Source organism: Mirounga leonina, unplaced genomic scaffold (genome assembly GCF_011800145.1).
Source record: "Mirounga leonina isolate KUSES-001 unplaced genomic scaffold, KU_Mleo_1.0 Mir_151, whole genome shotgun sequence".
In the NCBI taxonomy this organism is placed as follows: domain Eukaryota; kingdom Metazoa; phylum Chordata; class Mammalia; order Carnivora; family Phocidae; genus Mirounga; species Mirounga leonina.
The window spans coordinates 61734731-61761815 of NW_023270377.1; the positions used below are offsets into that span (position 1 = coordinate 61734731).

The 27085-nt window shown below is 37.8% G+C and overlaps 1 protein-coding gene and 1 pseudogene across 2 annotated transcripts; one reads left to right on the plus strand and one right to left on the minus strand.

The window, feature by feature from the left end:
* The first annotated feature begins 970 nt into the window (after positions 1-970).
* On the plus strand, positions 971-15219 carry SPC25 (SPC25 component of NDC80 kinetochore complex). Of its 2 annotated transcripts, none has more exons than XM_035007832.1 (7): positions 971-1390; positions 1895-2047; positions 2143-2208; positions 7652-7798; positions 8250-8354; positions 13006-13104; positions 14871-15219. In XM_035007832.1, the coding sequence occupies exons 2-7, from the start codon at positions 1909-1911 to the stop codon at positions 14993-14995; spliced, it is 681 nt and encodes a 226-aa protein (XP_034863723.1). In that variant the 5' UTR covers positions 971-1390; positions 1895-1908; the 3' UTR covers positions 14996-15219. The 2 variants fall into 2 exon arrangements, with proteins under 2 accessions (XP_034863723.1, XP_034863722.1); XM_035007831.1 differs by having other exon boundaries at positions 985-1073.
* LOC118012602 lies at positions 10323-12184 on the minus strand (annotated as a pseudogene).
* Positions 15220-27085: the final 11866 nt, after the last annotated feature.

Here is a 27085-nt window from a genome sequence, read left to right on the forward strand (position 1 = left end):
GAGGAAGAAGGTATTATTATTGTTACCCTCACTTTACAGATGAGGAAACTGAGGTCCAATAGGCCAAGTACCTTGCCCAACATCAAACTTAGTAAATGATGGAGGCTGGACTTCAAACTCAGGCAGTATTACTGCAGAGTTGGAGCAGTTAGCCACTGTTGAATTGACTAAAGAAGTAACATGCCTACGGGATATTAACACTTGGATCTCCCAACAATATCCTCTCCTGCCTCACCTCCCTGCATCACCCTTCCCCCAGCACACCAAAACAACCACGAAGATGATTTCCATCCCACCAACAGCATCACCATTCTTACAGATATTCTTACAGATATCAGAGTTGAAAACCTTGAATTACTTCTGGCTTCCCCGCTTCTTTTCGCTTTTATCAGCAACACAGACTATCAGAGAGGGTAGGTATCAAGAAACTTGTCCATAAAAAGTTTTGTGTCTTTGAGTTTCTACTTGGGCAAAGAATACCAGTACTAGGTACTGCTCTTTGTTTCTGTTTCACGTGGTCAAAAACAGAGACTTAAGAAATTTTGGAAACGTTCATATTAGAAGCCAGTAGACAGTAATGTTCCAACCAAATGATGAGACAGATTAAGCAATGGTATTTTTATTAGCTTTATTTTTTTTTTTTAATTAACTTTAAGCTACAGGGAGTATTAAAGAAGAGGGAATATACTTGGCAACAGAATGCGATTAAAGTTCAATATTCATATTTGTTACAGAAGCCTTTATTTGAAACTGATGAAGGCCTTGTGCTGGGGCGAGTCCCTCTGGAGCTATTAATTAGTATTTTACGAAGCAGAGCTAAGAGTCCGACTTGTCTCAGAGAAAACTACAAATCCCAGAATGCACTTCCCCTATCTTTTCGCGAGAATCCCGGAGGGCTAGATCAACCAATCCCGTCATGAGGAGCCTAGCTATCAGCCAATCCGAAGGCGAATGGGCGCCCGAGGGCGGGAGGAGCAAGGCGCCCTAAGATTTGAAATAGGAAAGTCGGCGCGGCTGCGGGACCTGGTTCTGGAGACCCGGTTTTGGCTCGAATTGGTTCAGGTCTTTTGTGGGTAGGTGGCGGGGCTCAGGCCTCCTGGAGAAGGTGAGGGAGGTGGGAACTCACCAGGGCTCCCCGATCCGCCTGTCGCGATAAGGGAAAGTGGGTTTCCGGGCGGGATTTATTTTCGAGAACGAGGTCTGAAATGCACCGCTTGTTGTTTGCACGTCGGGTGGGCGGCGGTGAGGCTGAAAGGTTCCGGGTTTCAGCGAACGAGAGGTCTGTGGCCCTCCTGGGAAGGTTTTATTAGCGGTACAGAAAACTGGTGGAGCCTGCAGTCTTACGGGACACTGTTTTACAGAAGAGGACCCCAAGACCCAGAGAGTGCAGGTGACTTGTACCTTTCCTGGACTAAGCCCACTAAATTCCCACTCCAGTCGCCTGTTCAGTGCTACTTTTCCTGATCTTAGTGGGAGGGAGAGACAGGCTAGATGTGGGGTCTTATCCTATGAGAGGGGGCCATCCATCTGGGACCTGGCAATGCAGGCCAGAATTCAGATGGTCAGAGCTGGAAACGCCTTATAAGTTACCAATTTTACTTGTGAGAAAACGGAGTCAGAATCATTTTCCCAAGGTCATAGAGCTGTGTGAGTGTCTTGTGCAGTTACACTACTGACAAGTCCCTGGGAGGTAAAGATGTCTTTCCTGGAATCTTGCATCTTAACGGTGGTTAAGTCCAGGTGGCTTGATCTGCCCTGGAATATCTAGAGTTAAAAGTAAACTGCTAACTCTTTTCTAGCAAAGGTCACACTGCCAAAATACGCTTGATTGGAATGTGAGCCTGATTTGATTTCAATGACTCATAAGAAATATAATGTTCTATTTGTTCTGTAGCATTTTCTTCCAAAATGATAGAGGACGAACTTGCACTATTTGATAAAAGCATAAACGAATTTTGGAATAAATTCAAAAGCACTGTCAGTGACACTTCCTGTGGGATGGTGGGACTAAGAGATACCTACAAAGACTCCATCAAAGCATGTGGAGGTAACTGAAGTTAACTTGTAACATGCTGTTTTGTTGTTCTTGCTTTTTATGTTATTTCAGCTGAATTGAAACTTCAATTCCAATTTCTCTTTCAGAAAAGCTGTCTGTGAAATTAAAGGAAGAAGAACGAATGGTTGAGATGTTTCTGGAATATCAAAATCGTAGGTGACAAACTGTAGATCACAGAGTTTTTTTAGATTGAACATCTTTAGGCAATCCCTCATACAAATAAAACAATGTATTGTGTGTGTGTATATATACACATACATATAAAACTAATAAACATTTGTGTACCTACAGCCCAGCTTAAGAAATAGAACATCCCATGTATACTTTTCTCTTCTCCCACCTTCCAGAACTAACCTCTTAGTATTTAGTATTGTTTTTTGAATGTTATATAAATGGCATCATTTTGTGTGTATCCTGTCCCTTTTTTTTATTCATCAGTATGCTTGTGAGATTCATCTGTGCTGATGTGTAAATGCCAGTTATTTGAAAAATGAGTTTGTTTTCTCATTGGAAGTCATAGGCTGGGGGTTGAAAAGCTGGAGTTCCTCCGTTCTTTGGGGGTAGGGTTAGTACTCTTGACTGTTTTCTCCATATTTTTCCTGTTATTCTTGCCCTCTTGTTTATACCACTCTGGAGTTTCCACGGTGTATGTGTAGGTTTTATTGAATTCTTACAGATCACAGACTTGTGGCCACAGGCTAAATTTCACGGCACCATGTTTTAAACACTATTAATGGAATGTCTTTAGATGGAACATGTGTCCTTTAATTTGCTACAATCCCCAATAATTTCTTTGGCTTTGTTTTGCCCACTTATTATCTGGCCCCTGAAGGCGTTTGATTTTGGAACCCTGGTAGGCTATAATGCTAGCCTTTTACCCGTATTTACTTTCTGAGCTGCCCTGAAGTTTCCTTGCCCTTTTATTGTTTTCATTTCTTCTGTAACCACAAGCAGAAAGGAAAACCACTTGTGTGTATGTGTGTGTGTGTAAACATTCTTGGTTTGTAGAATTGCTGGGGGTTAGAAACGTAAGTTTGAAACTATCAATTTTTGCTACTATGAGTCTCAGTGTGCTCTTAAAGATGACCCGTAGTGAAAATATGCTCGAAATAGTCTAAAATCTAAAAGCATTATCAGTTGTTTTTCTTTAAAATAACAGTTTATGCTTGAACAGAAATATAATTTACCTAAGTTTAATTAATTCAGTGAAGATTTGACTGATATTTGTCTAGCGTGGAGACAACAGTGCACAAAGTATAATGTCTACATACTGGTTACAATTTAGTGGAATATACAAACGGAATCCACAATTAAAATACATGGTAATAATTGCTGTAATAATGGAATGGGCTGAGTGAGCACAGAATTTTTTTCATTTTTAAGGTGTCTACCCTAAAATGAGCATGTTTATTTGCTGCAGGAAAGAAGTCAGTGGAGAAACAGATGTTGAAAAAAGGGTCGGGGACAATGAGTAGTAGAATAGAGGGGAGGGAATCTGGATTAACCATAGATTGGAGAAGGAGCCACTGGTACTCTGTCAGGAGAGGATACTGATACAGATACATGTGGGGAGTCGGCAAGCTTGAGGGAACTTATTCACTCACCACATGTTTGTTGAGTAGCTACTCTGTGCCAGGTACCCTTCTAGGAAGATACTGCAGAGAACAAATTAGCCAAAAATTCTGGCCCACCTGGAGCATCTGTTCCTTCTATTTATCAAAAGGAGGAAGATCCTCTGTTCAAAGTGAGAGGCATTTACTATGGACCAGGCTCTTAAATCCTGAAATCTTTACAAGACAGAAGTTTGAAACTCACTGAGATTAAGAAACTTAGCTAAGGTCATACATTTGATAGATACAAGGTTTAAGAGTGCAGCCAAAATGTCTGCTCTTTCCAGTGTTAGCATGAAACAACCTTTCCACATGGAAGGAAAATTCGAGGGAGGGTTTGTGTGGTGAGTAGTAGTGAAAGTTTGAAATACCTGCCCTAGAGAATAAAAGAGACAGCTGACTACGTACACGTAAAATAATAGTTATGCAACATCAAGGGCCCTTACATTTGTGTGGGCACAAATCCATACAGTTCATTCTTTCTTCTCTTTTCTTTCTGAAAGGTTCCAGAACCTTTTTTTTTTAAGATTTATTTATTTGTTTATTTGAGAGAGCAGGGGTGGGGGGGGATGGGCAGAGGGAAAGAATCACAGGCCGACTCTGCGCTGAGCACAGGGCCGATGTGCTTGATCCCACAGCCCTGGGATCACGACTCAAGCCAAAATCAAGAGTTAGACACCCACTGCCTGTGCCACCCAGGTGCCCCCATACGGTTCTTTAAATGTTGTAAGAAAAACACTGACATATATGGTATTTATGTATCATTAATAGTTTAGAAGTTTCCATATTATTATCATTGGAGACTCTAGCCCTATGAAGTAAATACAGGGAGCCGCCATCATTATTCTTGTTTCATAAGCGTCGCCAAAGTTGTAATTTGACCAAGGTCCTTGGGTGACAACTGAGAAACCAGGATGGAACCGAGACCTTTGGACTTTAAATATGCATCTCTTTTGTCATACAACATACTTACCTTTTTTTAAAGTAGTATTTTTCTATAGCAGCCACTCTGGAAAATAGTATGGAGGTTCCTCAGAAAATTAAAAATAGAACTACCATATGATCCCCACTATGGGTGTTTATTAGAGGAAAATGAAAACTAACTCAAAAAGATATCTGCACCCCCGTGTTTATTATTTACAATAGCCAAGTTAAGGAAACAACCTGTGTGTTCATAGATGGATGAGTGGATAAAGTGATTGTGGTGTGTGTGTATATATATATACACGATAGAATAAAGCCATGAAAGTAATGAAATGTTGACATTTGTGACATAGATGGGTCTCGAGGGCATTATGCTAAGTGAAATAAGGCAGAGAGACAAATACTATATGATATGTGTGGAATCTAAAAAAAAAATTTTTTTTTAAACAAGCAAACTCATAGATAACAGATTGGTGGTTGCCAGAGGCAGGGTTTGGGAGAAGAAATGGCTGAACTGTTTTTGGCTTTGGTTTTGGTTTAAATTGAATTTTTTTTTTTAAAGCATTTTTCTTTCTGTTAATTCTGATAAAATGTCTATCTTTAAATTATACTTGACATAATATATGATCATGTCCAAATTCTTGGAAAATACAGAAAAGTAAACAAATTATCTGAAACGTTGAGAATCATATTTAACAAAGTGACGTACTTTTTTTCTTTTTTCTTTTTCATGTGCTATGTAGTATTTTTGACATAATTTTGTTCATGGTGTCTATATAACTTTTTTTTTTAGAGTATTTTTCCATATTGCTAAATTCTTTGAAAAAATATTCTACCTTATGGATCTACTGTATTTAATAATTTACCCATGAGCCATTTAGGATGTTTTCAGTTTTTCACCATTATAAATAATACTGAAAATAATCTTTTGTATATAAGTACTTGCACACATCTTGTTTTCTTAAAGTAACTTGTAGAAATGAAATAACTAATCAAAGGACATGAATATCCTTAAGACTTGTTTTGCAATGTCAAAGATATGCTACAAGAACTCTAGTATTTTGCATTCTTCTCAACTGCTAGCTATTATTTTTGTAAACATTGTTGTACTAAATTAAAATTGGTATGTTATTGCTTTATTTGCATTTCTGTGATTACTACTTGTGTTAAATTGTCTTTCATATTTATTAACCATCTGCAGTCTACATTTCCTCTGTTTATTCTTTTGTCTGTTTTTGTCTTAGGAATTTTATATTTGTGTCTTCTTTAGATTAAGAACAGTCAGGGGAGGGGCACCTGGGTGGCTCAGTTAAGTGGCTGCCTTTGGCTTGGGTCATGATCCTGGAGTCCTGGGATTGAGCCCTGAGTTGGGCTCCCTGCTCAGCAAGGAGCCTGCTTCTCCCTCTCCCTCTGTCTGCTGCTCCCCCTGCTTGTGCTCTCTCTCTCTCTGTCAAATAAATAAATCAATCTTAAAAAAAAAAAAAAAAAACAGTTGGGGAGAATATTTAATGCTCAAAAGCATGGTCTTTAAAGTCAAATCCTGAGTTTGAATCCAGGTCTTCTATTTATTGCATCCTAGCAAGTAAAGCTTTGGGCACGTTAGTCATCTGCTGAGCCTTTTTCCTCTTTTAAATTAGATCTACAAAATGTATAATAGTGAAATTTAAGTAAATTTACAGAAGTATAAGGTGTTGAACAAAGTTCCTAGCATATAGTAGAGTTTGCTTATTTGAATCAAATATGAGGTTTTTCGCCTACTTAACTTTTATGTAGCTGGTATATGTTTTTCTCTTTGATTTCTTTTTGCCTTTGAGTAAAAAGATCTTTCCCCATAGAAGTAATTTTATATTCAGATACTGCCTTTTAGGTTTTGTAAGATTTCATTTTATATTTAAATATTTAATAAATATGGAATTTATTTTGGATTTCAGCACGGTTTGGGGAACCATCTACCACTTGTTTTTATATTTCATTTCTCATATTAATTTCCTAAATATACCAATGTTTGTTTGGAAATGCAGTTTTTGTTTTAACTAAACTGTATGTCATTTCTTCAGCTGGTACCCCACTATTGTATTAAAAGTGTCACAATCACAGATGTTAAATTTAATAGGACAAGTCCCTTTCCTCATTATTTTTCTTACTGTATTTCCTTAACTCTTCTCACCTGTGTATTCGTCAGATAAATTTTATAGTTACTTTTTTAGGTCTTCCCTTTCCCTTCCCTCAAATTCCACTGGGACTGCATTAATGTAGAAATGGATTTGGGAAATAGTGACATCTTTATAATATTTAGAAGCATAAAATGTCTTTCCATACATCCAGGTCAAATCAAATACATGTCTCAGACAGGTTTTGCCCTTTTTTTCATATAGGGCCTACATATTTCTTGATCTAGATTATTCCTAGATGTTTTGTTTATTACAAATATAAATGAGGTTTCATCCTTCCTTCCTCTCTGTCTCCCTTCCTCTCTTCCTTCACTTCTTTCTGTTGTTTTTTTTTTTTAGTGTCTTCCAGAATCATTAATACAACATTAGAATGAACCGTTTCTTTAAAGCACTGTGTAAAAACATTGTCCGGATTTTGGTTGTCTTTGATGGTGAGCTTTATTTATGTACTTACTTGAAGAGTAGAGCTGCAGGGTCTTTTATTTTCAAATGCAAATAGAAAAGAATAGGATTTTTTTCTTTTTGTTCTTTATAATTTTTGAACCATTAGGAAGCACTTACCAACTAAAACATTATTGATCTTATGAAAGTCAATTATTTCTTTTTTTTTTAATTTTTTTTTTTTAAGATTTTATTTATTTGCGAGAGAGAGAATGAGAGACAGAGAGCATGAGAGGGAGGAGGGTCAGAGGGAGAAGCAGACTCCCTGCTGAGCAGGGAGCCCGATGTGGGACTCGATCCCGGGACTCCAGGATCATGACCTGAGCTGAAGGCAGTCGCTTAACCAACTGAGCCACCCAGGCGCCCCGAAAGTCAATTATTTCTTATCTGTGATAGATGTTGGAGAGCAAAGTATATATATTCTAGCTAACACTTTGTGTTTCTTACAGAGATCTGTAGGCAGAATAACCTCATTCAAGAAAAAAAAGATAACTTGTTAAGGTTGATTGCTGAAATAAAAGACAAAAAGCAGGAACTGGAAGTACTGACTGCAAATATTCAGGATCTTAAGGAAGAATATGCTAAGAAGAAGGAAAGTAAGTTTCCAGTTATACACATATTTAAAACATTAACCTAAATTTCAAAGTGGTGATGGTTCACAATTCTGTATCTCTTGCCTTCTCTCCAGTTCATTACTAAAAATGGATGACATGCCTCAGGGACATAGCCAGCCACTCAGTTCTGCAAGGAAGCTGTGTGAAGTTAGCTAAGTGGGCTGTATTTTATCTTGTTTTACTTAAAGGTCCTTTTGATTTCTAATATAACCAGAGTGATAATGCAATTGATATGGCAGCTTAATTAAGCAGAGTGGGAGACAGTTTCACTAAATTAGATTTGTCTGGAGAAGCCATAGTATATTTTATGCAACAGAGTTATTGATCACACATTCTCTGCCAGGAACTATTAAGCACATTTTTTATGCTGTGAAGTCTCTTTGTCTAAAAAAATTTCATATTCAAATATGTGTATTTTTTAAAAAAATCATAGCTATTTCTGCTGCTAACAAAGCTAATGAAGAGAGGTTGAAAAGACTACAGAAATCTGCAGACTTATATAAAGATCGACTTGGACTAGAAATTCGAAAAATTTATGGTATGTATATTAATGTAAGTAAAACATACGAGATTAGAAAGGTATATCTTAAGTAGGGAATTTAAAAAATGTTCTCAAAGAAAATAATGACAACATTATTAACTTTTTAGAAAATAGGAAAGAATTTAAACATTTTTATCATCCTAACATAATTACTGCTGTCTTGGTTATTTATCATCCAGTATTTTAATAAATGTATTTTTGGCATGATTGCCACCACGAAAATAATTTTTGTTCCTTGTTCTTACTGGTATTGTATGATTAGCATTTTTCCAGTTGCTATCGCCTTCCTTTGGTGGTTTTAAAATGGTAGTGTAATAATTCATTCCGTTAATGTATCTTAATTTATCCAATCTTTTATCTGTCATTTAATACAGGTTTGTTTCTAACTTAACCTTTGGATTCTGCCTGTGGTTCGGTTTTAGAAGTACTATAGTGAATATAGACTTCTCCATTTCTTTTGTATAATTTCCATGGAATTCCCAGAGAGGCATTACTGGGTTAAAGCATGTAAATATTTTAATGGCGTTATGTGTAGTATATGTGCCAATTTATATCAATATTTGTTGTGTTAGCAGTCCCCAAGATCACCGTCAGGTTTGGTGATTCCCTAGAAAGACTTACAGGACTCTGCATATAGTCATATTCATGGCTCAGATTTATTGCAGAGAGGATACAAAACAAAATCAGCCCAAAAAAGGCACTGGGGCAAAGTCTAAAAGAAACACTTTTTCAGACATAATTTTTTAAGAGTCTTAATCCAGCAGAGTCACACAGGATGTGCTTAGTTCCCTTAGCACTGAATGTGACAATACGTGTAAAGTGTTGTCTATCAGGGAAGCTCATCAGAGACTCTTGCAGCTTGTGCTGGTTTTCTCTAGACTTCACCCCATGTGTTTTTCCCTTTGCTGATTTTGCCGTAGCCTTTCTCTCTAATAAATCATAGCCGTGAGTATGACCCTGTGGGGAGTCCTATGATTCCTCCTTGTGACTCTTCAAATCTGGGGTGGTTTGGGGGGCCCCAACACCAGCCAATGACCAACTTGCAAGCAGGCCTTTCTAAAATTCTTAATGATAGCAGCATCAGGCCTGCCATATTAATTCTTTTGTGCACATCTCTCTACAATGTAAAGAGTACCCATTTCATTGTCTTCTTGCAAGAATTGTAGTTTTTTAAGTTTGTTTGTGTTTGGGTTTTTTTTGGTAGTTGACTTGATATAATTGGAGCATTTATTTTTAAGTGCATTTCTTTGATTATTAATGAAAAGGTAAACCTTTTTTCTGTATATTTAATTATATTTCTTTGATTGTCTGGGCTCTTCATTCATATATCTGTGAGTCTTGTTTCTGCCCCACCCCTCCATCTGTTGGAATAAGCTTTTAATAAAAAATAATAACCTTTTGATTAGAGGGAAATACAGGATACAGGGTCCAGCTCTGAATTTTTGATCCATTGGACTTACTGTCATCCTGAGGTGCTTTTGAACCAGAAAGCTTTAGAATTATTTTAGATTTAAAAATAAAACTTTCTCATGGCCCTCAAAAGTCAGGAAATGTTTTTTAAAGAAGACAACCCAAATTAAACCCTTCATTATCTTAGGAAGTCTTTTTTCATTGGCATGTTTCCCTCCCATTTCTATTAACACTTTTAAAAATCTGGTGTACTGGGGGTGCCTGGGTGGCATAGTCAGCTAAGTGACAGACTCTTGGTTTCAGCTCAGGTCATGATCTCAGGGTTGTGAGATCAAACCCAGCGACCTGCGACAGGTGTCGGGCTCCCTGCTCAGCGTGGCATCTGCTCAAGATTCTCTCTCCCTCTGCCCTTCCCCACCCCTCTCATAAATAAATAAATCAATAAATCTTGTTTTTAAAATCTGGTGTACTAATGTAATTATTTCATTTTGATTAAAAATGTAAGACATGTTTTTCAATATTACTTTTTGTAATTAAAACTATTTTTTTTTATTTTAATAAATGTCTATTTTAATGTTTTTCACAATAGAATAAATACTTCTCTTGATGACTGCAGATACGTAAGGCTGTTTGGTGGTATTCAGAACCACCACAATAATGGTGGTCTTCCTGATCGGTGTGTAGTCTTCAGTAATTATAAGGATTTTCGTGTCTGAAACTGCTGTCAAACCAGCAGGACTGCATTTATGCATCCATCATTTTCAGGATTGTTGGTAACCTGGGCATATTTTCCCCAAATAACTTTGCCTTCTTGTGTCACAAGGCCCAACTCACTCAGGTTCACCTCAATTACAGTACCTTTGGTAATAACGCCCAAAGTTGTATATAGTGGGGATGAAGGATTCTTTTTTACAACAAGTATTGGCAGGCAAAAGGTGGCTTTCAATTCAGGGTGAGTTACATGGGCCTTTTTGAAACGTAAGCCCATTGGTCTAATGAATCTTTCATATTTAGGTGGTTTTCGAGTAAAGCTGTCTCCAACAAAGCAGACTTTAGTGACCATCCTCTTCCATGCTTGCTTCTTTCTCTTTTGTGTTCGAATAACTTTTAATACTTCTGTTTCTCCCTGGGCATGAACTTTGGGTAAAGGAACTTCCCATTTTCCTGCTTTCTCTTTTCGTTTTTGTTTAATCATATTGGAAAGTACTTTAGCTCAGGACTGTCCCTCTCTGTCCAGTAGATATACAGGTACTGCTCCTTGTGGAGTCTTTTCATCATTCTTTTTTTTGGTGTTTCTCTTTTCATGCATCTTGATAGTCTTTTTCATTTGTATTGTCTCAGCATGGCACTGTTTATGGTAGAGGTTAGCTTTCAGACCAATCATCTTTTTTGCCTTCTTTGATCGTTCATGAGCCTCTCGACCTTTCTTTTTTTTTTCATGGTAATTCAAACAATAACCATATTGCTTCCGGTGTAACTCAGTGTATTCATTTTGTGGCGTGGTGACGGCCGCAGAGCTGTCGGTTGCAGCTGCTGGAGTACAAAGAAGCTCTCAATTTTCAGGTCTCCCAGACCCGTGAGCTGACTCCACGCAAGCCGCGACCTAATTACAACTATTTTTAAAATGAGATTTCCTAATTTTTTATGCTGTAGAGCAAAATTAAAATGTATGTGAGTTTCTACTTTGTGGCTGCCATTTTTAATTTCTAATGGGCATTTACTCCTTTGGGAGCATTTGGAGGTCTTTTGGAAAATAGGCATTAAGTCTGGATTACTGTGTAGAAAAGGTCAAATTAAATCTGTTTAGTAGTACATTTTTTTATTGTGGTAAAACTATGACCTAGAATTTGCCATTTTAACTATTTTTATCGTACAATTCAGTGACATTAATTACATTGACAATGCAGTGCAATCATCAGCACATTTCCAGAATTATTCATCACTGCAAACAGAAATTATGTACTCATTAAGCAGTAACTTCTTATTCCTCCCCCCCAGCCCCTGATAACCTCTAATCTACTTCCTGTCTCTATAATTACCTATTCTAAGTATTTCATATAGGTGGAATCCTAAAGTATTTGTTCTTTTGCATCTGGATTATTTTACTTAGCATGTTTTCAAGGTTCATTCATGTTGTAGCATGTATCGGAAGTTCCTTCCTTTTCATGACCAAATAATATTCCATTGTGTGTATATACCATATTTTGTTTATCTGATCATCTATCAGTGAACACTCGGTTATTATCACCTTTTGGCTGCTGTGAGTAATGCTGCTATAAACGTTGGCAAAGTTACAGGAGTCCCTATTCTCAGTTCTTTTGAGTATGTACCTTGGAATAGAGTCACTGGGTCCTATTGTAATTCTTGATTTAAACTTTTTGAGGCACTGCCAAACTTTTCCACAGCTTCAGCACCATCTTGCATTTGTCTTCATCCACACTTTTCTTGTTTTGTTTTGTTTTGTTATAGCTGTCCTGGTAGGTGTGAAATGATATCTCATTGTAGTTTGGTTTGCATTTCCCCAGTGATTAGCGGTGTTGAGCATCTTTCCATGTGCTTATTGACCATTTGTGTCTGTTCTTTGGAGAAATATCTATTCAAGTCCTTTTTGTCCATTTTCAAATTGGGTTGCTTTTCTTTTAGTTGTTCAGTTGTAGTTTTTTAAAATATATCCTATATATTAAATCCATGTCAGAGATATGATTTACAAATATTTTCTCCCATTCTGTGGGTTATCTTTTCACTCTCTTGATAATATCCTTTGAAGGACAAAAGTTTTTATTTTTTGATGAAGTCCAGTGTATCAATTATTTTCTTTTGTTGTGCTTTTTAAAATCATATTTATACGGGCGCCTGGGTGGCTCAGTTGGTTAAGCGACTGCCTTCAGCTCAGGTCATGATCCTGGAGTCCCGGGATCGAGTCCCGCATCGGGCTCCCTGCTCGGCAGGGAGTCTGCTTCTCCCTCTGACCCTCCTCCCTCTCATGCTCTCTGTCTCTCATTCTCTCTGTCTCAAATAAATAAATAAAATCTTTAAAAAAAAAAAATCATATTTATACTACAGTTCATTTAAAACTAATTTGTAACTTGTACATTTGGAGGTTTGGTTAAATATATATATGTATGTATGTATGTATTTAGCATATAGATATTAAGGACAGGTGAGAAAGCTCATCTCCATTGAAACCCTTGGCACGATAAAATATTCTCATACCAAATAATCTAATCTCTCTTTTCAGGTGATAAATTACAGTTTATATTCACTAATATTGACCCTAAGCATCCTGAGAACCCATTTATGTTTTCCCTCCACCTAAATGAAGCCAAGGAGTATGAAGGTATGTATTCCTATCTCTTAACTAGTATTTAAGATTGGCATCCCCAAATGTTATCTGACTCCACATAGAAAGTAATAGGAAGGAAAGTAATTCCCACAAGGTAGTGCTTTCTTTGCCAGTCTTGCTTCATGGGATAGTGTCTTCTAAAGCCTGTGAGTATAGTTGTGATTTGTAGTTATTATGTAGGATCCTAAATATGTCCCTTTTCTTCAGAACGGCACGGTGCCACAGTGGCAGAAAAGTGTTAAAGGCCACAGATCAATGCATTTCATATACAAGTTTGAATTATCCTTTTAGAGAACTTAAAGCTAAAGTTATAAAGGATATAACTATGTAAATATGAATATTATAATTTATGCAAGTAGTTGATTTTAAAAGCAAATGCTAAGTCATCAGAATGTGATCATTTATCTTCCCAAAAATCAATTTAAGAAATATTACTGTCTCCTGAAAAATCCCACACATTGATAATTTAGCTCACTTACTGATTCTCCAGCAGGCCAGAAGGTCATCAATTTATGGGGAATATATATGATTGATAATAGGGGGAACAAGAAGAGAATGGAAATATATTTATTTCTTTTTAATTCTTCTAATGCCCCTTTTAAGGTAATTTTTCATTTATTGGAATTCAGGAAAATGTTTCTCAGCTCATTAGACCTGTGTTCTCATCTTAAAGCATTTATAGCAGATACACACTCAGGAGAGCTGCTGAGTTGGCTCCCTAATGTACTCTGGTGACTCGGTCCTCATTCTCATGGAATTTATATTGTATATTGTATTTATATATTCTCTCAGTAAATTTTTTTTAATGAGTGCTAAATTTTAAAAAGCAAACCCAAAAAACCCACATACCTAGGTTTTTAGTGTTCTCCAAATTGTATATTCTCTCTTGCTACATAGTATCACAGTATTTGATAGTGTATTAAAATAGAATCTACAGTGTGATTTTGAACCAAGTGCTCTTCGCTATTCTTTCTCTTATGGTCATGGTCCTTGTTTCCTAAGCGATCTCAACCAAAGAGCTAGAAGTCTGACATGGTCGAATTTCTTCTCCTTGGACAAAGGACTAAATTGTTGGGAGAGAAACCTGGATCATTCCTTTCCTTTGACCACCCTCACTGGAGACTTGGTCCCAAGATGTACCATTTTGTACAACTACATGTGAGAGCTGTACTGTTTACTTGGGACTTTGTGTCTCATTTGATTAGGAAGCCTTATAATTAGAATACACTTTTAGAATGGCAGTCACATTTTCTAATGAAAACTTATAAAAGTTTAGATTTTTTCCCATAGTTATAAATTATTAAAAGTTGGCTTTGAAAGTTGTTCTCTTTTGATCTAGTGACCAGAAACTAGAAGTCAAGCCAAAGGTTTACAGAGAAAACTGACTTAACTGTTTAAAAAAACAACACACACACCTGTTAAAACAGTTTAGTTAAAACAAAATGTATAGAAAGATGATGGGAAATGGCATTCTGTTCTTTATCACTAAGCTCTTCAATCCCTTGACTACCACCCGTTTACCTTTAAAGTAAGATCGTAGTACTTAAGATTTTAGTATTTAGAGATTAAACAAAGAAGAGGTCCAAAAGATAGTTAGGATATGAAAATCAGTTGTATCTATTGTTCTGTGCTCAAAGCATTTCAATAAAATGGACTTGAAATGATTTGAATTAGATGAAAGCATCTAAATTAGAAACACTTCTCTTCCATAAAAAAATCTCATTCAAATTATCTTCTATTTTTTTTTTTTTTCCTTCTAGTGTCAGATAGTGCTCCTCATCTTGAGTGCCTGGCAGAATTTCAAGAGAATGTAAGGAAGACCAACAATTTCTCGGCTTTTCTTGCCAATGTTCGGAAAGCTTTTACTGCTATGGTTTATAATTAATGTATGAATAGTATATAAAAATTGTTCATTTTTCTTCCCTATTGTGTATCTCTCTCTCTTTTTTTTATCATTGTGTATCTCTTTTAAAAAGAATTCTTATTATCCATTGTTTGCCTATATAATTTTTTTGTATTTCTGTAACATTTCTGTGTGGTGTATTTCTTTAAATTATTTTAATTAAAATCTTAAGAAATAAAATTTATAAAGTCAAATGTGTCCTTTCTAAAATGAAAGTGTACTATGTATATATATATATATGTGTGTGTGTGTTTGTGTGTGTGTATACATATTTTTTAATGGCAGGCATGGGCAGTTTAAGGCTAGCCTGGAAATGGGAATTCGTACAACCAACACTGTGTCTCATTGGTTTCCAAGCTTTTTATTTTTTTTATCTTTTTTTAAGATTTTATTTATTTGCCAGAGAGAGCAAGAGAGTACAAGCAGGGGGAGCCACAGGGAGCCCAATGTGGGGCTTGATCCCAGGACCCTGGGATCGTGACCCAAGCTGAAGGCAGACGCTTAACTGACTGAGCCACCCAGGTGCCCCTCCAAGCTTTTTAAGGTCATGGATTAGTAATAAAAAATTAGGAATGTGGGCCCAACCTAAGGTTAGCAAATTTTGAAATGTACTTGGCAAAAATAAATACTACTATACTATCATTCTAATATCATAAAGGAAAGAAAATTTTTCTCTCACACCAAAAGGAATCTATAGTTAAAATAAAGGGCAAACCTTCACATCAGAAGGTTAGCAGGATTCTACTAAGATACTCAAAAAAGGATAGATACATTTTTGAAAATCCAAAAGTGGAAAATTTACAATCCCTTTCCATTTTATAACATTTATACTGTTTAATTGTCATCTGGATATAAGTTTGCCATCTTGGAATCTTCTTCAACACAGACTAGAGTTAAAATGTCAACTTGTTCTAAGATTCTGTTTTTTGTCACTATCCTTATGAATTCGGTTGTATTAAGTATGCTGTCTATAACGGAAGCCACATAATACTGGTTCAGGATATCTTGGGCACAACTAAAAGCCACAAAACAATGGCCTCCATGCCTCCAGTTCCTTCTGCTACTCCCTGAAGTGAGGTGGAATTTTCCAGCCAGTTATCTAGTTAGAGTAGGAAGAGAGTTTCAGAGCACTTCCCCTCAGTTGCCTCTCATGCCTAGGACTTGGCTCAGAGTTCTGCTCACCATCATATAGCAGTAGAATTTATCGGAAAAGAATGCTATGGGTTGGTGGGAATGTTGTCACTGACCAATCCCGTTGTGCAGACCAGCTTTTAGGAACCATTGATTGATATTCTCCCTGTAGAGATAAAAGGTTAATAAATTGCCCTAGAGATTGGAGTGTGTGCTACCAACATTCTATTTTATATTTTTAATATTAAATAATAGTAAATATTAAACAAAGCACTAATGCACAAGCAATGGCCCAAGTAAGAAATCAAACAGCAAATCCATATATGTCAAAACAAACAAGAAAGAAAACAATATTTGAAAACCTATGGGGTGCAGCAAAAGCAGATGGTAGAGTGAAATTTATGCTATAAATGCTTATATTAAGAAAAAAAGTTGAAATTACATTAAACCCCAAGGAACTAGAAAAAGAAGAAACTTAACAAATTTAGTAGAGAAAGCAAATAATAAAAATCAGAAATAAATAAAATAGAGACCAGAATAAGCAATAATATAACATTGGAAGTAATGACTAGTTTTTCAAAAAAATAAAATTGGCATGCTTTACACTAAGAAAAAAAAGACTTTTCCATCATACAGAAGAAGGCAGAGACTTAGACAAAATGCCAAGATGGAGAAATTTATCCCAAATGAAAGAACAAGATAAGGTCACAGCCAGAGATCTAAGCAAAACAGGCATAAGTAACATGCCTGATGAAGAATTTAAAGCAATAATCATAAGGATACTCACTGGGCTTGAGAAAAGAATAGAAGACATCAGGAGACCTTACCACAGAGATAAAAGACTTAAAAAAAAGAATTAATCTTTTTTTTTTTTTTTTTTAAGATTTGGTGTATTTATTTGACAGAGAGAGAGAGAACACAAGCAGGGGGGGCAGGAGAGGAGAAGCAGGCTCCCTGAGCAGGGAGCCTGATATGGGGCTCGATCCCAGGACCCTGGAACCATGACCTGAGCCGAAGGCAGACACTTAACCGACGGAGCTACCCAGGTGACCCCTCTCCTCCTTTAATATTTCTTGCAGGGCTGGTTTAGTGGTCATGAACTCCTTTAGTTTTTGTTTGCCTGGGAAACTCTATTTCTGCTTCCATTCTGAATGATAGCCTTGCTGGGTAAAGTATTCTTGGCTGCAGATTTTCCCATTCAGCACTTTGAATATATCATGCCATTCTCTTCCGACTTGCCAAGTTTCTGCTGAGAAATCTCCAGCTAGCCTTATGGGTTTTCCCTTGTAAGTTAAGGACTTCGTTTGTCTTGCTGCTTTTAAGATTTTTTTATCATTATATTTTGAAAATTTAATTAGATTATGTCTAGGTGTTGGCTTGCTTTTGTGATTTTGAAGGGCATTCCCCGTGCCTCCTGGATATGGATATGAAAAGCTAGTTATGTCTCCTGCCCCTGAAAGTAATGGCCTTATGAAGAGGTCATGTAGTGCCCAGGGCCTGGCGCTTCACAGGGTGTCTGCGGTATATGCTGTGTGCACTCAGCTGTCATGTTTTGGCTGCTATCCTTCAGGCCAGTGGTCTGCTTCTTGACTGCTGTGGACAGTGTCTGGTCCCTGGCCTGAATGTGGTGAGTTTTAACTAGGTGTGCTCTAATCTACTTGCAAAATGAGACCTGACACCAACTCCACCAGAATTGAGGCCCAACAGAACTCTCTGGATGGAAGATCTGTTGTGGGCAGGGGTTTGTGTTTGTCTTCTGGCGGCGGGGGAGGGGGGGGGGTGGCTGCCTCACTGGGACTGAGACAAGCTTGACTGAAATGGGCAGTCCCACCAGAGCATGGGGTGGGGTGGGTGGCTTGGTGTAAGCAAGTTAGGTAGTCATTGTCCTGGTTGACTTTCCCTCAGATGGCTCTGTGTTTATGTTGAGGAGTGGGGGAGGGATATGACACCAGTCAGTGCCTTTGTTTCTGGAGAAGCATCTGGGGCTTGTGCCTAACAAAGTCCTCTCCTATTTTATCATGGGCATGGCCCAAGATAGTATTTTAACAGTGGCAGTACAATGAGCAAAAAAGTACAGGTTTCCTAAGCAGATCTTCACATTTGGCCTTATTTTTTTTATATAATGACATTTAAATGAATACATAAAATCATATCAAAACTCAATTTTAGTTTTTGTAGATCTAGCTTGATTTGGAGCTCAAATTATATTAGCAGGATCCATTGTTTAGCTGTTTTTTCCAGGTTAAGGACCTCAGCAATGTCAAGCTCATCCTAATCCCTGAACTAATCACTGGTGATTAGGAGGTAAATAAAATACATGTTTTGGATTAGAATAGCTCCTGCCAAAGCCCAGGTGTGGAGGTAGATTAACCTCAATAACAGAGCTAAGAGTAGGGATGTTATAGTTCTCTAAGGGAGAGATTAGATATTTGATATAAAAAATAGATAACTACTACAGTGAATATATATTTACTGAATTCCCTACCGGAAATATATTTACAAGGAAAAAACATCAAACTTAAAGAAAGATCATCATTCACTGAAACTAGAGGAAGACCATGTCTCATACCACAAACTCTTGACGATATAATGTTTTGAACCATGCAGTGAAGACATTGAGCTAGTTGCCTTGGCAAGGAACCCTGAAGGGTTTCTTTCACTTGCAAGTTACAGGAATGAAGATTGGGGATGAGAAAAGAAATGAGTACCTTCCACTTAGGGTCCATTTCTCTTCAAGGACAGCCATGCTTCACTTCTAAGCTGGGGGGTGGGAAGGGCAAGATCTGGAGAACAAGACCAGGTAGCAGGAAAGTCCCAAGATTTACTGCTGGGATCCAAAGACAAAAGCATAAAGAAAAGTGTGCTATCATACCAAACAAAGGGCCTTAAGCCATGAAACTTTATAGTGATATGTTTTCTCAGCTGGAAAATTGATTCATTCTAAAATAAGACTTGGTTAGAGCTGGCCACCTTAGACTAATGATAAGGAATCCAAGGTACTGAGAGTTTAAGGAACTTCAAGTCATACAGCTGGTAAGCATTGGAGCTGGAATTTAAACCCAGGTGGCAGTCTGGCACCTAATCCACGAGATTCACCTGGATGACACCTCATGCTTTTCTGTGCTGTACTGTAGGGAAAGTAAGTGAAGACAATGTTCTTAACAAAGATTCTAGACAAACTTGAACTTCAATAATATAACTTAGCCTTTGTGTTTCTATAGAAGGATAATGAATAAGATAAAGAAAGGTAAACTGTCTTGAAAGCAAAGGAATACGTTTTGTCTGGATCTTTAGGAAATACCTTCACTAAGATGATAAAAAAGCCTCAAATCTCAGGGAAACAACAGCCTTTAGGAGCTGAATGGCTCACTAAGGGCAGTCTCTAGGCCTGAAGACTAGTCATCACCCCGGGTCTTTATCGAAATGTCAGATGGAGGGCTATTGACTTATGTTTAAGTCTTTATCCATTCAAATATAAAGACCTTAATTTTTGAGGGTCACAATGTGCCAACCCAGGAATATTCTGGAATTGATATTATTAACGTATTAGCTTAAATTATAAAGTTGATACATTATGAAAATTTCACTCTGAATAAAAATACACGTGAGAGGCAAACCAACTATTTCATTAAGTTTGCTCTTTTTATGCATTGTATTTAGGATGGTATATTGCAAAACTAAAATAATTTTAACCATTTAAAATCTTCCTGATATGGAAATAAAACACAAGATACAAAGAGAAGAGATTTTCCTAAATGAAAAAATATGTACAAGTATCAAAGTTGATTAAAACAGAATCCAAATGGGTAGACTTATCCACATTTTGTAATAAAATGAACAATAAGATCTTTAAAAATTAAACTCAATCACTAAATTGTTTAAATTAAAAAAAAAAGAATTGGCACAAAATCTGTTAAAATGTTCTAATGGTTTAAAAATTTCAATTTCCCAGTTAAGGAAGATTACAGTGTTGCTTCTCTTCCAACTCAGAAAATTCCTGTACAGAGAGAATTAGTTCTGTGTTGATTTGTGTACCATGACAGTGAATTGCCTATTTTGTGATCACCTAGCATAGTGTCTGCACATAGTAGGAGCTTAATAAATATCTGTTAATGTTGAACACATTGTCCAGACTCAACAGAAAATTATTTAATACGAAATCAAAATTACACCTCTGAAAAAGAGCTGACTTGTTCAATAATACCTGCTCGTGTGTTGCTGTTATGTTCAGCCATTTTTAGATGGTAAAGATGGACCTACTGGGAATTCTTTTTTTTTTCTAATTTAAGATTTATTTATTTATTTGAGAGAGAAAGAGAGAGAGTGAGTGAGCAGGCAAGTGTGGAGAGGGGCAGAGGGAAAGAGAGAGAGAGATGGGGCACCTGGGTGCCTCAGTCGGTTAAGTGTCTGCCTTCAGCTCAAGTCATAATCCCAGAGTCCTGGGATCGAGTCCCGCATTGGGCTCCCTGCTTAGTGGGGAGTCTGCTTCTCCCTCTCCCCTGCCCCTAGCCCTGCTCCTGCTCTCTCTCTCTCAAATAAATAAATAAAATCTTTAAAAAAAAAAAAAAAGGAAAGAGACAGAATGTTCAAGCAGACTCCCCACTGATCGTTGAGCCCCACCTACAGCTCGATCCCAGGACCCTGAGATCATGACCTGAGCCAAAATCAAGAGTCAGTCACTTAACCGTCCAAACCACCCAGGTGCCCCCCCTACAGGCAATTCTTGACTTAATGACAAGCTAATAAAGAACAAGATTCTTTCTGAATAAAGATAAGGGTTTTATCTAAGTAGAAATAGAGTCCACTTTTTTTTTTTTTAAAGATTGTATTTATTCATTCATGAGAGACAGAGAGAGAGACAGAGGCAGAGGGAGAAGCAGGCTCCCCGCGGAGCAGAGAGCCCGATGCGGGACTCGATCCCAGGACCCTGGGATCATGACCCCAGCCGAAGGCAGACGCCTAACCGACTGAGCCACCCAGGTGTCCCTCCACTTTTTTTTTTTTAAAGATTTTATTTATTTATTTGACAGAGAGAGACACAGTGAGAGAGGGAACACAAGCAGGGGGAGTGGGAGAGGGAGAAGCAGGCTTCCTGCTGAGCAGGGAGCCCCAGGCAGGGCTTGATCCCAGGACCCAAGGATCGTGACCTGAGCTGAAAGTAGACTTTTAATGACTGAGCCACCCAGGTGCCCCAGAGTCCACTTTTTAAGTAAACTAGAAGAAATATAAGCTATTTAAAATCAGCTCCTTGGGCATCTGGGTGGCTCAGTTGGTTAAGTGGCTGCCTTCAGCTCAGGTCATGATCCTAGGCTCCTGGGATAGAGTCCTGCATCAGGCTCCCCCTTCTCTGCGGGGAGTCTGCATCTCCCTCTGCCTCTGCCTGCCACTCCCCTTGCTTGTGGGCTCTCTCTCTCGCAAATAAATAAAATCTTAAAAAAAAAAATCAGCTCCTTTCTTGGTATCATAAATATATCCTGGTGGAAAGTATAAACAATGTACAGTGTGGCATGACGTGAACAATGTTTAGAGTTTAGACATGTTATCCCTTTCTCTCAGCAGCTAGCTGGAAGCAGCTGAGCATAAGGTCTTTAATTGGAAAGAGGAAATATTTGAGATTCAAATAAATGTGATCTGTATAATGGTAAATCTTGAATATTCTAAATTGTTTTGTGAAAAGTTCTGTTTTCCAGCATCAGAATGGTATTGTGAAAAAATCCGAGAATTAAGATGTGGTCTGGTCTATGGTACATGATCTTAGGCAAGTCATCTAACCTCTTTGAGCATCAGCCATACTGTATGTACCATGTGTAGTTTCCCAAACTTGACAGTTTCTTTTCTGTTGATCAGGCCAAGGAGGTTTGCTTCTATTCTCAGTTAATTAAAAGTAATTACCAGGAACTTTTGTTAATATTATCATGTTTTTTCCTGCATCTATATAGATTTTCATCTTTAATCTGTCAACATGGTGATTTATATCAACAGATTGTTTAAAAATGTTGAATCAACCCTGCTTTCCTGGAATAAATCCGATTTAGCCATGATATATGATCTTTTTTTAAAAAATAGTGTTGGATTCAGCAAATACTCTATTTTAAATTTTTATATCTATAGCCATAAATGAAATTGGCTTACAATTTTCCTTTGTATGTTAACTTTGGTTTTGGCATCAATGTTAACTTAGGTCCTAGACCCTTGAAAATAGTTCGGGTGTGTTCCTTTTTTTCTATTTCCTGAAAAAGTCTCAATGAGATAAACTGTTTTTGAATTTACCTATAAAATTATCTGCGCTTGTGTTTTCTTTGTAGGAAGTTTTTTTTTTTTTTTAAACTACTCATTGAATTTCTTTAATAGTAATTAAATTATTGAGTTATTCTATTTCTTTATTTTTTTTAAGATTTTATTTATTTGACACAGAGAGGGAGAGCACAAGCAGGGGGAGTGGCAGGCAGACAGAGAGGGAGAAGCAGGCTCCCCGCCGAGCAGGGAGCCCGACGTGGAGCTCGATCCCAGGACCCCGGGATCATGACCTGAGCCGACGGCAGATGCTTAACCGACTGAGCCACCCAGGCACCCCGAGTTATTCTATTTCCTGAGTGAGTTTTGATAATGCATATTTTTAGAGAAATTTGCCTTTTGGGCTTGCTTTTTTTTCAAATTAATTGGTGTAAAGTTGTTAATAATATATAATTTTAGCTTTGAGATATCTGCTGCAGCTGTAGCATGTCCACCTTTTCCTTATAAATAACATTTATTTATGTTTTTTCCTCTTATTCTTGCAGAGGCTTGCTCAATTTATTAATCCTTTCAAAGAACCAATAGGTGGCTTTGTTTGATATTTTATTTTGCTTTATATTTCATTAACTTTTGCTCTTTTTTTCCTTTTTATTTCTTTCCTTTCTTTGGGTTGATTCTGCTCTTGTTTTTATAAATCCATAATTAGGATGCTTAGTTCATTAATTTTAGCCTTTCTACTTTTCCCTATAGCATTTTAAAGCTGCTTTCCTAGAACTACAGGTTTTAATGTGCAGTAGCTTTATTATTTTTTATTTCTAATATTTTCTAATTTCCATTAAGATTTCTTCGTTGACCATGGGTTATTTAGAAGTTTATGTGTGCTTGTGTGTGTGTGTGTGTGTATGCACGTACATCCATGTGCTTATGTGCATGCAGGTATACGTATGTGTGTGTTCTCCAAATGCAGATGCCTTTTAAATTATCCTTTTCTTAATAATTTCCAGCTTATACTGTGGTCAGACAATTCTAGACACTTACTCTGTGGCCTAGTGCCTGATAAATGTTGTACATGTGTATTTTCCAGTGGTAAGGTGCAGCCCCTTCTTTCTCAGCTTCTGGTAACTCACCCCATCTTTCTCATTTGCTTAAGTGCTCCTCAGCTCACTTTCCCCAACCTCCTCAACCTGATTAATGCCGCTCCTAAATGTTCTCATACCCCTCTTGATGTAGCCCTATTATAGAATTTATCACAGTGTATTATGTTTTTTAACTGGCCTGTTTCCCTTACAAAAGTGAGACTGAGACTCTTCGAGGAAAAGGACTTGTTGTCTTTAAGACCTAGAATTTAAGTGACAGATCTATAATGTTCCAGCCACACTGTACAGTAACTTCTATTTACCCTTCCAAATCTAGTTGAAAGACCCTACTCTTGACAATGGTGATGTGAGAAGGTTGGGCTATTCTGCCCCACAGAAACCATATATAAACTGGCAAATTGTTAAAATGACCATTTCAGGGTAAGCAACAACCATCCCAAAGGCAAGCAACAACCTGGGAAATGTTTATTCATGAAAACCTGCTAGTGAATTGGATGAGAATGGTGAATTTATAGTGAACAAGCACATGGAAAGATGGTCAGCATCATTAGTCACTAGGAAAATACTAATTAGAACCACAGTGAAATTAAAATACACCTGCTAGAATGGCTGCATTTAAAAGACTGATAATATCAAGTACAGACAAGGGTATGCAGCATCTGGAATTCTCATACATTGCTGGTGGAAATGCAAAATAAAATCGTTACTTTGGAAAACAATTTGTAGGATTGTTTTTAAAGTTAAATACACAGGAAAAAAAAAGTTAAATACACAGTTAACAATTCTCCTTCTAGGTATCTACCCAAAAGAAATGAATTTCCCCCCCAAATTTGTTCATGAATGTCTGTAACAACACTATTCATTATGACCAACAAAATGTAGTAGTTGCCCCCTTATCCACGGGGATATGTTCCAAGACCCCCAGTAGATGCCGAAACTGTAACTAGTACTGAACCCAGTATATACCATACCTATGAGAAAGATTAATTTATAAATTAGGCACAGTAAGAGATTAACAAAATAATTAATAATAAAATTGAACTATTATAACAACATACCATAATAAAAGTTATGTGAATACAAGTTGTGGTCTTTCTTTCTGCAAAGATCTTACTGTATTGTACTCACCCTTCTTGTGATGATGTGAGGTGATAAAATGCCTGCATGAGGAGATGAAATGAGGGGAATGACAGGCATTGGTGGCGTCGTGTGAGGCTACTCTTGACCTTCCGATCACAAGTCAGAAGGAGGATTATCCACTTCCAGACCCTGGTTGGTGGAGTAGGGAGTACAGAGGAATGGACTGAGAGGGGAGAGCTCTTTGCTTCTCATTCTCTAATATCAAGATATGGCCCATCCCATGCTTTCTTTGCCAATGAGATTATGAAGTAAGTGGCTGAGAAAGAGGAAGAAGAGTCTCTTTTGAGAGAGTGTAATGTAGTCCAAAGTGTTCCTTCTTCCCTGGACCAAGGGTGAACATGAGAAGGAAGAGGAAAAGGGGCCCCTAGGTAGAGCAGCTCCCACAAGGAAGAAAGACTGCTTCAACCAAGTCCCCGACACCACTCATCTTTTAAAACTTATTGGTCAAAAGGAGGGGATATTTCTATTTTAGAGCTGACTCCTTGGATGTATTTCTCCTTCAATGGGGCTCCTTCGCTGGAGTGTCTGCTGTAGTTTAGACACTATTATCAGGATTCATTCAAGCAAGCAGTGGTTCTCAAACTTAAACTTGCATTAGAATCACCTGGAGCGCCTGCCAAACCGCAGATGGCTGGGTTCCTGACCCAGTGTAAAGTGGGAGCTGAAAATTTGCATTTTTTAAGAATATTTTATTCATTCACTTGAGACACAGAGATACAGAGAGAGAGCATGAGCAGGGGGAGAGGCAGAGGCAGAGGGAGAAGCAGACTCCCCACAGAGCAGGGAGCCTGATATGGGGCTCGATCCCAGGACCCTGGGATCATGACCCGAGCCGAAGGCAGACTCTTAACCACCTGAGCCACCCAGGCGCCCCGAAAATTTGCATTTCTAACTTAGTGCAAGGTTACATTGGTGCTGCTGGTTTCAGTGCTACCGTTGGAGAATCTCTGGAGTAAGCAGAAAAACTCAAGTTAGAAGCCAGCTGAAACTGAGATCAGCAACACATTTGCATGGCAAATACCTGGCTAGGCAGGCTCCAGTCCTTTCTAGGCACTCCCTTGGAGTGACTCCCTTTGTGTCCCCAGATCTCCATCATTAGCCCTCAGCTGTGGAGGTCTTTGTCTAGCCAGGTTAGTTTGCTTTCTCTCCCAGGTCGGCTTCTCCTTATTCCACAGTTCCTCTGAGAGAGAGGGTTTCACTGTATAATTCTGTGCAAGTCTGTTTACTCCAACCTCAGGCCAAAGCTACTTTCCTCCCATTCCCATGACCCCTCATGTGAGTGGCTACTTCGCTCTCCCCCTTGGGCAGATTTCCCCAGCTGCAGGCACCCACGCATCCCCGTAGTTTCCCTAAACTGAGCTCCCATCTGCATAAGCACAGCCTGGATTCTCTGGCTTGCTGATTTCTCATCCGTGGTGCTGCCCACTGGGCAGCCTGGGAGCCCGGCTCGCCATTCTGGAGCCCAGCATACGGGAATCTCTGACACTACCCATGTAGCTCTATCCTTGTAGCTGTACTCCCTCTACAAAAGGTTCCTGCTCTTCTCTGCTGTGTCCCCAACCCTGGTCCAAGTCCCAGTACCACCTGATCTTGCCCCCTGCCACCCCTCCAAGCCTCTCTTTCCTGGGTTATCCACTCTTCCTGTGTAACTTTGCAAAAGACAATAGGACATGTTATTTGATTCTAATGCACTTTTCTTGTTCTAAGTTAGGCTGATTACCCGCCAAGGCCATCAAGACTTTGGGGGAGGTGGGAATTTTTTGGAGGGAAGAACAAAGTTACACGATACTCAAATTACTATCAGTTAAAGCCTTATAATACTATGCAATAAAATTTACTTTACCCCAAACTGGATATTATATTACTTTTTAATAGATCGAAGGCACTTTAAGTGATTAAAGTGCTTTTTGTCATTATAAATGTTAATTATTATGGGCAATTAAAAATGCAAAAAGATGAAATTAATAGATCTTTCTGGTTGATAATATGATAGATAAATCAGCTTGTATTCTATTAGAAAGAAGATAAAGTAGAATAACGCCTTCTGATGTTTTCAGTGAAAATCTGGCTCAGACCTCTACTGCTTATGTGTCAGGCTGTTGATGTTGCTAAAAACTTCCTGACATATGAAATTGCATAATGGAATGTAATTATGAAAGCCTAAGAGTTTAAAATTATTAATATTAAAAATTATTTTATTCTGTATGGAAGACTTGTGAACATCATTAATCTTCACAATATACACTTAATTTTTATCTAAATGTAAGGGATACCATTCCCACCTGTCCAATCAGAAAATTCTTGCCCTACTAAAACGATATTCAACAAGTCTGCTCTACCCAACTATATTTGTACATGTAGTTTGACGATAGTATTTCCTTGAACGTTAAAATTTCTATGTCACAGGTGCAAAAAGAATTTGCAGCAATGTTACAAAACAGGAAAATCATTTATGTTTTCACAAAGTAAA